Consider the following 12,956-nt stretch of genomic DNA (forward strand, 5'->3'; position numbering starts at 1 on the left):
ATTACATTTTTATTGCATTACAATAGAGGTTCTGTCAGAATGTGGAGCTCAAGAAGTTGGTGCCCTTTTGTAAGACATGTCAATATGTCAACATTTTCTTTAAATGATATTTGAAAAGATTAAATAATTTTCTTTTCCCTTCCCATTATATTGTATATATGTAATCCCATTATATGACTAAATGGGAATTCCATCTTATCCTGGACTCCCAGAGCAGGTTTGGGCAGATCTCTTGTTCACCTTTCCTCTGGCCCCCGCCCCGCAGCTTACTTCCTGATCACCTTGGCCTGTTAAAGGTGAGCTCTCTCAGAGCTCACACAAGGAGCAGCTTTCCCTCCTATGGGTGAGAGAATTCCCTTAAGACCGGTAACCAGATAGAATTTCTCCCCTGGTAGCCAATCGGCGGGCTCTATGACTGGGACAAAGTCCTCTTTGCTGAGACATTTAACTCTCCTGTCCTTCCCCTCCACCGCTTCTCTGGATGGTTTAACATTACAGCCTCGGCTAGGTTTTACCTGTCCAGGTGAAGAGCACTGTCGAAAGTGAACGTCGCTTATGTAAGTACACTTTCCAGAATCCACTTCTACTTTTTTGTGGGAAAGGTTTGTCAGTTTGTTATTTATGTGAAAGAATTTAACGTTGGCTGTCGTAAAACTGGTTCTAGTACCTGTTGCTGCTCTGTTGTATTTGCATAGAGTTCATTTGCATTGAATCGCTGTGTGTTAGCATACGCGTACGTCACCCTGTGACACAAATGACAAGTCTAACAATGTTGCTTTTCCGTGTGTGTGTGTGTGTGTGTGTGTGTTGTGCTAAACCAGTCAGCCATTCTAATATTAGAGACACTTCACAGAGCTTCACATGTGCCTGCAGCTGTTATCCCAGACTGGGTCATCAGGTCTTGTTCAGACTCACTGTGGAGATTGCTATGAACTCAGAGATGGACTGGCATGCACAAACACACACACACACACACACACACACACACACACATACATAGCTACATTTTTAATGAAGAGGTTATTGAGAGGGCAAGAATTATGCTGTCCTGCTGCTTCACATCCCATAAGTTAATTTGAAATGAAGCAAGGTGTACTTGAGCTGAACTCACTGTTCATTTACAATAAATGTGTATTCAGCAATGAGTTTACTACAATGAACTGAAATAGACACACAACCAGCACCAAGGAGAGAATCTCTCTTTCCTAGTAATATACCTGTTTTCCTCATGTGCTGACAAAGAAGTCACCGCAAAGAGGAATCTTGTGTGCTTTGGGAACATGTCTGAACACAACAGAGTATGTTGGATTGATTTGTATGTTGTGTCCATAACTCCTGGGTATATTTTATTAATTCAGATTCTGTTCAGGGGTCCATCGTGAGCCGTATGACTATTTTAATCTGATGACCACAAATGTTCCTGAGTGTTTGATTGTTCCCACTCTGTTGTGTAATTGCACAGGCGAGTGTGGGCGCTGTGATCGTACGTCACAGACACATTTTTTGACATGAATCACCGAGAAGTTTATCTTGAATGCTATATATCTGCGAGGCCACACCTGCATGACCTACAATGACAGTCGAGAAATCAGTATCTTGCAGCACATAAAACAAAATCTTTAATGATTGACAAACTAGTTATGCATGAGAATATATTATCCAGCATGTTCTTCGCACACATACACAAACTCTACTGACTTCTCCTCTGAGGGTGTGTTTGTTTGATTGAGACACTTAATATACTAAATACAGGGAGTGGATACTGCAGTACATAGCAACATGCTAGATCAGCGTGGACACTGATAGTGCTGACACAGTTCCCTTGTTATTGGGTTGTTTTTCACCCTCACTCATTTGAAGGGGCTGACTTGGCACAGACTTGTATCATAATTAACTTGCCAAAGTCATCTCAGATCGGGGCAGAGTAACCCAAGAGTGATTCAATATTTACATAAAATGTGTGGAGACGAAGGCATAGGCTTGAACAAACAACTCACGTCGCTCTCTATAGTTGAAAAGCACGAGGGACGGCCTGTTGAGCCAAGATGTGACATGACTTTGGTTCATAGACAACAAGAAAAAACAAAACACTTCAACTCTGCGTGGTGTTTGGAGTCCAAACACTGCTTTCTCTTTCGCTTTGTGACAAACCTGAAGTAGACACGTGAAGAGAATGACACATTTGCTGTCAAAATCAAAGCCTCACCATCCTCATGCTTGTTTGGCTATGGGATAAATGATCAGTAATATGTGATGTAAAGGTTCAGCCAGTCAGTTTTTGTCTCTAGAGCAAAGTGCGGCAGGACTGTGGTGACAGTGCTGCGATCACTTCAAGAGTGAGGAACGAGGCAAGGGATGATCCTCAGGCACGGGTGTGTCCTCTGAATCTTCCCGCCTGTGTGTGTGTGTGCATGTTATTGAGCGCATGTCGCAGCATGCAGGTAGATGTACTGTATTTGTGTGCAGGAATGCAATGTGCAATATTCATTCCAAGCACACATTATTATGAAGAATATCAAATCTACTGAATCTTGGAGCTGGCTAAACAGACAATATGATTCATTTCTTTTTACTGTTTGTTTGAAGATACATTCATTTTAAAAGATATTTAACCCCAAAGTTTTAACAAACTTATAGGAGATTATTATCCTGGTCAGATAAGAACGGGCAGTTTCTCGAACTGTTAAGTTTCTTGTTCTCTGCGCACGATTTTAAGGTCACCGTCTCTGTCTTACTATGAAAAATGCCTTATGATAATATTATGTTGTGATTGGGTGCTCTACAAATAATCTTCTTTTCATTATTATTTCTATGAGAAGTTTGTAAGAATACCAAAGCATTTTCTGTCCCTGCTACCAGGTCATTGCTCCTTAGTTCCTCTGTACATGGAGATGAATGTGCTTTGCTTCACAGATCACACCAGACCTCAGGTGCAGCAGATGCCACAGTGTGAGATGAATCAGCCATGTTACCATAAGCTCTTAGAGGGAAAGTTCATCTTTGTTAAGACTGTTCAGCCTCCTGTTATTAGCCTTCCCCTCCTAGACGAGCCAAAGACACAATAAGCTTTTATGGCTGACATAACTCGCTATGCGCGGTCTTCACACTGAGAGAGAGTCTGTTTGTTTTGACGTGTTGGTGGGTACTCTGGATTTGATATACTTGTATGTGCACAAGGCTGTATTTGTATGCACTGGCATATTGGGATGCTCATCAAAGTCTTGTTTTTTTAGAGCAGGGAAATGTGCCCACTTAAAATACAACTGGTGCTTTGATGACAATGTTTGTATTTTTCTTTTGTTTTTAAGGAGTTGGTATTTTAAATAAGATCTAGTGTCTAATTAAACAGCAAGAATCAGTCGTAGGTCTAGGAATGAAGCTAGATTAGGGCCAACAAGATAGCCATTGCCAAGGTTACATGTCTGACTGAGCCCATCTGTTCATGTCCATGTGCTCGAGGAGTCCGCCTGTTTCGAGTATGACGTGAACACTGGCAAGCTCACACTGTTGGGCAAAAGTGTGTTACAGAAAAAAATATATACCTTGACATGTTTGAAACCACGTCACATCACTCATTGGAGAGAATCTCGCAGGTCTGATATCTCCTTTTAGTGCCAGTGGAGAAAATCAAGATCAAACTGAGAGAGAAAATAATGTGTGTATGAAAGAGATGATACCAACAAATATGTTTATGTTAATTATTCAAACTGTTGTTAACTAGTGTTTGTCTTTATAAGCTCTTCATACAGTGTTGGAGAGTAATATCAACCACTTTTAAGAACAAAGTATTTATATTATAATTCGGAGAGAACTTCATGTCAGTATGTATAAAACTGTTTGCTAAGTGTAATAGGAATAAAAGAATCAAGAATGTGACCATTCAGGTTTATATTGACCCCTTGCTTCCACTTTGGTCCTCTCTTTCTTGGTCACCAGGAAAATGCATGACTGAATGTACTGACACTGATACTGAAATGCAGTATCAGTGTCCAAAAGAATGAGGAAAATGCTGTTTACCTGTTCACACAGGTGTGTTATGACACAACACCAGCTCTGAGGAAAAGCACCTGTGTCTCAACAATGACCAAACTGGAAGCATGAATGACTCAAGGGCTGACTGTTGCCCCTTTTGAGAACTTGCCTTGGTATGCTTTGAATTAAGACGTTTTATGCTTTCTATATTTCATTCTCTCCCATAATCCCCACAGGTTCTGCCATTGACCTACTTAATGGATCCTACGAGACATCCTTAGATCATATGAGTATCCAGGAGGAGAGTGTAGAGCCAGAAGGCGCTACTGCGATGGCTGAAGCATCTGCTCCACCTCTTTCTCCATCAGACTTTGGACTGTTTACCCCACCTCCTGACCTCTGTGGGGCATGTGGCCACAGTCACCAGCTGGAGGAGAACCACGAATATCTCTACAAAGATGAGGTGGACGACGACCTCGTCTGTCATATCTGCCTGCAGCCCCTCATCAGGCCGCTGGACACACCATGTGGCCATACCTACTGCCAGGAGTGTCTCACCAGTTTTCTGCTGGAGAGTGACTTCTGCCCTGTGTGCCGTGCACCCCTCATGCTGCAGAGCTGCAGGAAGCCCAGCCTGCTGGTGCACAAGCTGCTGGATAAGCTGTCCGTGGCTTGCCCTTTCACTGACCATTGCACTGAAGTACTGGCCCGTGGTGACATGGCCGACCACATCAAGAGCAGGTAGGACAGTAAAAGCACTGTTTGATATTGTCACAACACTACCATAATAATACAGACTGTCCTCCAACGAAACGTGAATATTGGTCGTAATTCCTGCATACGACCCATAGGTACGTTTTTAAAATAGGCGCCCCCCAACAGTAGTATAAATAACACCAATCTGGTACCTTGGGTGTGTCGTCATCAAGAAGCTTCAATTAGGTATCCACCAGCAGTTCACTTAGTGCTTTAAGCATTGTACTTTGGTGTGATGGACACAGGTTCAACTTCTACATTACACTTTGTCATTGTCTGTAACTTACTGTCTAGCCCTGTCCTTTTTACCCCTAACCCTAACCTCACTCCTTCTGTGGGCCCTAACCCTAACCTCACTAACAAGGACTATGTTGTAATAAAGGCAGATTGAAACATTTATCGAACTTTAACTGTATATTTTCCATCAAAGAAATCCGTGCTCTTATAAGTAAACAATGACTTGTGCTAATATCCGTCTCTCCTATTTGTCCTTAACATCGGACAACATATTTTCCTGTCTACTTATATTAACATAGCTCCAGTTAACCAGGCTTTCATCTAAACTCAGCTCAGCTCTTCGGTCATTAAAAGACAGTATTCTACCTCCTCTCACAGTTGGTCCATTAACACTACCCCAGCCCACAGACCACTTGAATAATTAGTGCAAAGTGTTTGATAATCATTTGCACTTTGTAGAAACTGAAGATTTAACTTGTTTTCTGCCCCATGTCACACACACACACACACACACACACACACACTCCCCCAGTGTTATCTGCATTGCTTCATAGTTTCCACAGTCTTGTCGTTCATGTCGTGTGAGTGTTATAATTAAGAGTGTGGAGCTTCGAGGCAGACTACCTGAAGAATTTCACTGCCCTCCTATTGTTAGGAGGTGTTGTCAGTGAAGGTTAGAGGGCACGTCGAGAGAGACGGCTCTACACAGTGTGTGCAGGGATATGAAAGGTTTGATGATGACTGTTTCCACAGTGGTGAAAACATATCTTTGGGGAAATAGTTTAGGCTTAAGATGCCGGATCTTGTTGTTGGTCAACTATTTGTTGTATTATAGGCAACAAATTAAGAGAATGCCTTTAAATCATAGTCTACTGTTTAACTGACAGTCTTCCTAAGGTGTTCAAGTGGCTTGAGAACTGTCATAACAGAAGTCAACAGACTCTGCCCTCCCCCACCCCAGCCTTCTCTTTCTCACACACACACAGAACGAGTAGAGCAGTGAAGAACTGAAGCTCAAAAACAATCTGCTCGAGTGACAGAGATGTTGCTGTGAAGAAGACACGTCTTCTCCTGCTGCAGTTTCATGACCAATTTATACCAATACAGTTTGTCTGCAAGAGTCAGGACTATGAGGATTAGGAGGAAACTCAGCCACAAAGGTGAGCAGTGACGTCAAACCTTCCCCACTCCTCACGTGAGCCTGCAGAGGAGGACGACTCTATGGGTCCATATTCCGACTGTTTGCTATAGTCTCACTGTCTTGCCCTACTTGCGTAGCTGTTATGCTTCTGCTTCTGCTTCCCCTCCATCAGTCACGATGTAAACGCTGTGTGCAGCACGGCAATGTCACCACAGACAGGAAAACACAACAATGCTTAATCAGCATTGCATAAACTCCTTGTGTCAAACATCTATTTATATTTAAAAGTTAAGAACTGTGTTGTTGTTTTTTTTGAGAATGAAGAATAACCAAAACCTTTTCCCACACTGCTTGGGGGTCTGTCATCCATCTTGAGCTAAGTAAACTTGCCTAACTTTACAGCCGGCAGAATCACTCAATCATGTCACATGCAGGTGGAAGTGTAATAATATTTGTTTTATACTTGTCCTAACTCTACACAGACTAATGATTTCCTGAACTTGACGATGGGGAGTCACAGTTCCTTTCTCAATCTCAATATGAGACTGTGGATTTTTGGTTTTAGAATCATATACTGTATGTATGGTGGCCTTTAAGTTCACTGTCGTAAAACCATGGTGATACAAGCCAGCAGGCGGCAAGTATCTCATCTGTGCCCTACCCTACACGTTACAGTTGGGAGTCATGTAAGTAACATGGCTCTGGTCTGATCATATCTTTCTGTGGTTGCATTTTGGTGCCGAGAATATGGCACTGGCTCAGGAGTTGTCATGGCTGTGACAGGCAACCATCTGGGCAGAGCTAATTTCATACCCGTTCAATAACTCATGACCTTTTCTTGGCCTCTGGATGGGGAATTTGTAATTCTGAACACATTTGCTGCTATCTGTATGCATTATTGGCTCTGTTGCTCTGTCCTGTAAGGGCCTGTGTAGAATTCAGTCTTCTGTTTTCCTTTTCATTCCATATACATGTAGCTACATGCAGAGCCCAGTAAACAGGTTTTGCCTCCCTGTCTTTTCATTTTTTGCCTGACTAACGTTGGAGGTTCATGTATATATGCAACTGATGTTCAGTCTGGAGCATAATGTGATTTCTGTTTTTCTTCTTCTCATATTTTTGTGAACATGTACTTGTTTTCAAAGGAATTCTTCAAAGATAGTGTGAATATTTCAAGCAAATACATTTGTATGAGATGCTTTTTTTGTGTGAGCTCTTGCTGCTTGTGTGGATATTTGAAATCTGTATATCACACTAATACAACATTTATTACATATTTAAATGAGCACTTCGCTGAAACTTCAATAAAATATGTGCATTATTACCTTCATATAGGAGGAGAGTTTATTAGATTACATTTTCAGTTTCAAATAGATGTAACCAATAAACTGCCAGCTGAGCACAACCATCACAACACAAAAGACTTTCACACTTTAAACCACAAACCAGTAGTCAGTGTTTCTTTTATTTATCACTTCTCTGACCTTTCCACTACCTCAACAGTAATTAAATGTGTCTGATATTTACCCTACAAAGATGGAAGGCCATTACACCTGCTGCTTCTGTACTCCTAAAGGTCAAATTCAGCTGTAGATATGTCCACATAGGTCATTTAGGTTGGAGGTCACTGACTTGGGTAAATAGTAAATTGGGTAGAACAATTTAAGATGGTTCACTATCTTGTTGTTTAGTTACCCATCAGCCCCATAGACTATATATAAAAAGTGGCTTCCAGTTTGCTCACTGACACCAACCGGGAAGTAAGAATATACTGAATAGCCACCAGGGGGCAACTCCACTGGTTGCAAAAGGAACCAATTTGAATGGAAGTCTATGGAAAAATAAGCCTAGCTTCTCACTTTATAACGTCGGTAAACATTATGTTGAGTTTAAGGGTCCTCTTCAATAGAACGTGATGTCAGTTTAGTAAATTATGTTACCATGGAGAAGAAAATAGATGATAAAGCATGATGCATATGAGTGGACACCATTGTCAGGTTGCAGGTGAGGTCTTTAAACATCTAGTTGCAAAACTAGAATGAGAGTTCCAATTTTTAGGGCATGACGTCACAACTGGTTGCAACTTGGCCTCACCCTCAGACTTTCCCTTTCAACTGACCTTTCCCTTCCATCATTAAGCATTCTCAGTTTTCCAATTATCTGTCAGTGTTGAAACCCGCCTCCTCCACCTGCGCACAGTGTGGGCTGAGAGTATTGGAGCAAATATTGGAGTACAGTATGTTATGATGGTGTTCTTGTGAGTGTGAGTTAACACGCCAGTGTATGAAATGACTCCTGTGGGGCAGACTGGCTTCTGTTCACAAACTGCATCCTGTCACAATCCAATTACATTTCCATTTCCTGCGTGCCCTGTGGTCTTGTTGCTGTGCATACTGTTCAAATACCACAGGATAGCTCATGCCTCAGTATGCACACACGATAGCATTAATTCACACAGCGTACACATGCGCACACATACATACAAAATCAGCCTGTGACCAAACCACACTACCCCCATCCATTGAATATTGGGACGACCCAGAGTGGGCGGGGTTGTGTAGGTGTGCCTCTTTCCCTTTCTCACTGTTTTACACAGGCAAGCAATCAAGCCTATGCATCGCAGGTGTGTGCAGTTTCCAAGGAGCCGGGGCTGTGCCTTTAAAGCCCAGCAGTCCAGCTGTGCTCTCGCTCTCTCTCGCCATTTCCAGCCTGGCGTCCTGCAGCTCACATTGTTTGTTCTTAGTATCACATCCAAGCACCTGCATTTACAACTGATTCACCTGGTTACAGATATAGGTTATATTTGGTTTAGATTATTATTTTGATTATGAATAAATGTTAAATTGCCGGCATCTCTCTTGTACAATATTTATTCAGTCGGGTATTTACACCAGCTAAATGTCTTTCACAAAGGTAGCAGACAGCTCCTTTCTATAGAAAGTCCATCAGATAAGTAAAGTAGAGGAAAATAAGTCCGGATAACAATAGGTAAAAAATATAGAAATACACATTACAAGAACAAATTTGTGGTTTATGTATAAATAAAAATGCGTAAAATAAATTCATATTTAAAGGTGTTTATCAGCCAGCCTTATGTCTATCATACAAATTGACAGAGCAGTGTGGCAGTGTAGAGACAGATCCATGAGGAAGGATTAAATAAATTATTGTACATCATTGCTTTTAAAAATTAAATCCCTTCAAACTACCATCAGGGCAATGTCAGTCACCGACACAATAAACAACATGGTCTGCCAACACATCACTCTCTTCCAGTCACTCCCCAGCTTCCCTCTGAATTAAAGCATCCTCCATTTTTGTTTCTCTTTTTTTTTTATGAAAATATATGCATTTATAAATAAGAGGCAGGCTTTTGTCCTAGTGGAACAGGAAATATTTTCTTGTAACAGAGGATTCCCAACATGTCAATTGATGGGATACCTATAAGCTAGTGTCAAACTGGCGGCCCACCACTTATTATCATGTTATAATAAAGAAATCTTTTTTTAAACACAGCACATGTTGCTGAGGCAAAACAAGCACTTTTACTTTAACATTCTGTAAAATATCATAAATATCTTTATTGCGATATACGTTTTAGGTTCATATTACCCACCCGCTACTGAGCAGTTGTTTTTCCACACTTTTTCCTCTTCACTGGCCGCCTCTTGACCAGACTAGATGCGCATTGGCCCCCAGGTCATTTGAGTTTGACACCGCTGATGGCAGCACAATGCATAATCTCCCGTTTCACTACCAGATGGTCTCAGACGTCTTCTGTTGTTGTTGATGACCTATTCAATAAAGTATTTGTGTGTGTGTGCTGTTTGAAAGGGCAGTCATGTTCAGACACACTTTAAGAATGTGAATCATGAAATGTGATCTTTAATGCATCGGATTTTAATCAGATTTCAATAATCTGGACATAGCCTCGTGCGCTTTTTGCCTATAGATATGCAAGGATTTTAGTCATTATTGAGCTGCTCTGACAGCACAGCAAAGCCAAACATCTATAGTGTGTGCAATCCTCAAGAGCTAAATCTCACCCACATATTTGCTGCAATAGCTTCCACTTCCACTCCAATATCAAGTGGCCTCACAAATATGACGTTGTATGTTGTTGTTGTTGTTGTTGTTGTTGACCCATTCCAGAGGACATGAAAGTCAGATTTAAGACACGTGTAGTTATGAATGTGATCTAACCGTGTGTCTAGTGGACAAAGAGAATGAATAAAATCTATTCAGTTCAGAGCAGACTTTCTCCAAATCTCTATTTATTTATTTTTTTATCTGTCATTTCCTTTCATGTCAGTCAGAATAACAAGCCTCCATCCCTGCAAAGAATATTGATTTGCCAGTGTGTTTTGCTCTGTTTTGTTTTTGTTTAGTTTTTTTTGTTTTTTTTTACACATGTAGGAAGATTCTTTTGAGAGATCAGACCAATCTGCAGCACAGAGAATCATCCATCATTGAAGAGGAGGGGTGAGGGATGGAGGCAACATATTCTCTTCCTCCCCCCCCCTTCGCTCCCCTTCACAGACCAGCGTATGGTCAGGCAGTGGGAGGTGAATGTAGAGGTTGTACGTGTGTGACGTGTGTGTATGTGTGTGAATGAGTCTGTGTGTGTGTGTGTATGTGTGGGACAGGGCCAGAGCCAATCAGAGCAACACCAGGTACCTTCCCCCCCATGTTTTGTTTGGTCTGCTCCATCTCCCCCCTCAGTGGTTTCTGCTGCAGTATAAGTCACAGCCTGCGCTGTTCTCTCTGACATAGACACAGGCGCACGCACACACACACACACACACACACTCTGAGCAAAACAGACATGCACACACAAGCATACGAGCGTAAATCCTCTTACAATTCGCCAGTGTCCAGAGCAGATTAAGGCACATCTCTAATTGTATTCCAAATGTGCCACCTTTGCATGGGTCTCCTTTCTCTTCTTCTTGCACTCTCTCCTCTTCCTCCTGTGCCACACCGGGACTTCTCCTCTGCACCAGCTTCTGCTGCTTCTTCTTCCTGCGCTTCGTCTTCAACCTCTGGCAACTGGCCCGCTTGCCTCTGCAGCTGAGATGATCAGGCAGCCAGCCTGAGGCAAAGGAAGCAACTCACAGAGCCTGAGAGAGGGGTGGGAGAACAAGGGGAAGGCAAGAAAAGGGGTGAAAAGGTAGGAGTTCATTGTGATCTGAGAGCACATCTGGAGAAGAAAAACAGGTGAAGAGATAGGGGGGTCAGCACAGCCAGGTTCAGAGAATTGGAGGGGGGCATAGAAGAGGACAGAGCTTGGGTGCAGAGAGGAGATAAAGAGGCAAAAGAAAAGGAAAAGAGCTGAGTAAGTGTTGACCATGAAGGCTCTGTTGCTGTTGGTCCTGCCCTGGCTCAGCCCGGCCAACTACACAGACAATTTGGGCAACCTGCACATCCTCTATTCTGAGCTGTGAGTACAACACTCAGCCTCCACCTGCATCCTTCCATCAACACCACATCCATTGCCCTCCCCTCCATCCTCACCGCATGCAGCTTTTAATGAGTTGTTTTGCACCAGGTTCACTCTGGACCTCCATTTGTTTGTGCGTCCATGTGCTACTTCCATGCATATTGATGTGTAACTGCTTATGTTTACATTTTCATCATCACTTTGAGAGTGAAGATAAATTGTGCCTCTAAGTTGGAAGAATGCTGTAGTTCCTGGATGCTGTAGCACTGTGTGGTTCAGCAGGGAGAGCTTTGTGCCGTTCAGGACAGCTGGTATTTTACGGAACAGTACTGCAGCATGGCATCACTCTCTCTCTCTCTCTCTCTCTCTCTCTCTCCCCCTCTCTCCCTCTCTCCCTCTCTACAGCTGCATGTGTGTTTCTGTACTGATGAAGTGAAATGTCAGCGAGCATTAGTTTGTGTAAAAGGCTTTCACCTCAGCATTAAGAATTTAAAGCTGGCTTCTCTCCACTCGCATCTGTTCCATACACAGTGTACGATCCGTTATGCACACACAACTTTATTCATATTTATGTCAACAACAACATCATCACCGTTACATGAGATCACACACAACGTTAAGACGCAAAAACTTCTATTTTTGTTGAATATTTAATCACCAACAACACAAAAATGGACAGCATGTTCAGTGTTGTTTTTAGGCTCCATGGAAACAAGCCTCTAATCTTCTGTTTGTGTCACTGCTGCGTCTGCAACTAAAGATTAATTTCACTACTGAGTGATCTTATTATATTTCTAATATAATCATCTTATAATATTTTTCACATCACCTACTTTGAATCATACATTTACCTAAAACTAACATTTGGTATACCTGTTACAATGATACGGAAAAGGAGAAAAAGCTGAAATCAGCAAATGTTCTGCGTATTTTAGTGAAATTTAAAAATTGATTATCAAGAATGTAACTTGGTGAGGATTTGATAAGTTGTTTCAGCAGGAATCAACAAAATCATAACGCTGTCTTTGTCCGTGGCCCCGCTTCCTCTGAATTGCATCTCCTGCTTCGTATTAGCACCCAGAGTGGAGGTAATGACTGTAAACAGCAGCTCCACGTGAAGCTGGGGCCCTGTGATCTCTAAGTTGGGCTACCGCTCCTGTCTCATGCTGTATGAACACAGGCAACAATGGAGAGCCTCTCATTTGATACTCCTCTCACTAAAACAGACCCCAAGAGCAGCAGGAGGTGAAGGAAGCAGTAAGAGTGGAAGTAACGTGAATGAGCAGTACCTCAGACAGGAGGTCACTTCCTCTATGTGCCATTCATATGGCTGCCATGGTGATGACAACCATCAGAGTATGTGGGGCATTTTAAATGTTGATAAAGAGATATTGATAGTCTGTGCGGGAG

At 42.2% G+C, this 12,956-nt stretch overlaps 1 protein-coding gene across 4 annotated transcripts in view; it reads left to right on the top strand.

Annotated features, from left to right (window-relative positions):
* Positions 1-290: 290 nt before the first annotated feature.
* Positions 291-12,956, top strand: part of lnx1 (ligand of numb-protein X 1) — a 30,393-nt gene continuing 17,727 nt past the window's right edge. For 2 of the 4 annotated variants that reach the window (XM_058638727.1, XM_058638728.1), the window contains exons 1-2: positions 291-557; positions 4,209-4,713. In XM_058638727.1, coding sequence (XP_058494710.1) covers positions 4,259-4,713 — 455 coding nt within the window. In that variant the 5' untranslated portion in view covers positions 291-557; positions 4,209-4,258. Of the gene's footprint in view, positions 558-4,208; positions 4,714-10,869; positions 11,547-12,956 lie in introns of those variants that run through there. The other 2 variants (XM_058638729.1, XM_058638730.1) reach the window with 1 other exon arrangement.

Source organism: Solea solea, chromosome 9 (assembly GCF_958295425.1).
Source record: "Solea solea chromosome 9, fSolSol10.1, whole genome shotgun sequence".
In the NCBI taxonomy this organism is placed as follows: domain Eukaryota; kingdom Metazoa; phylum Chordata; class Actinopteri; order Pleuronectiformes; family Soleidae; genus Solea; species Solea solea.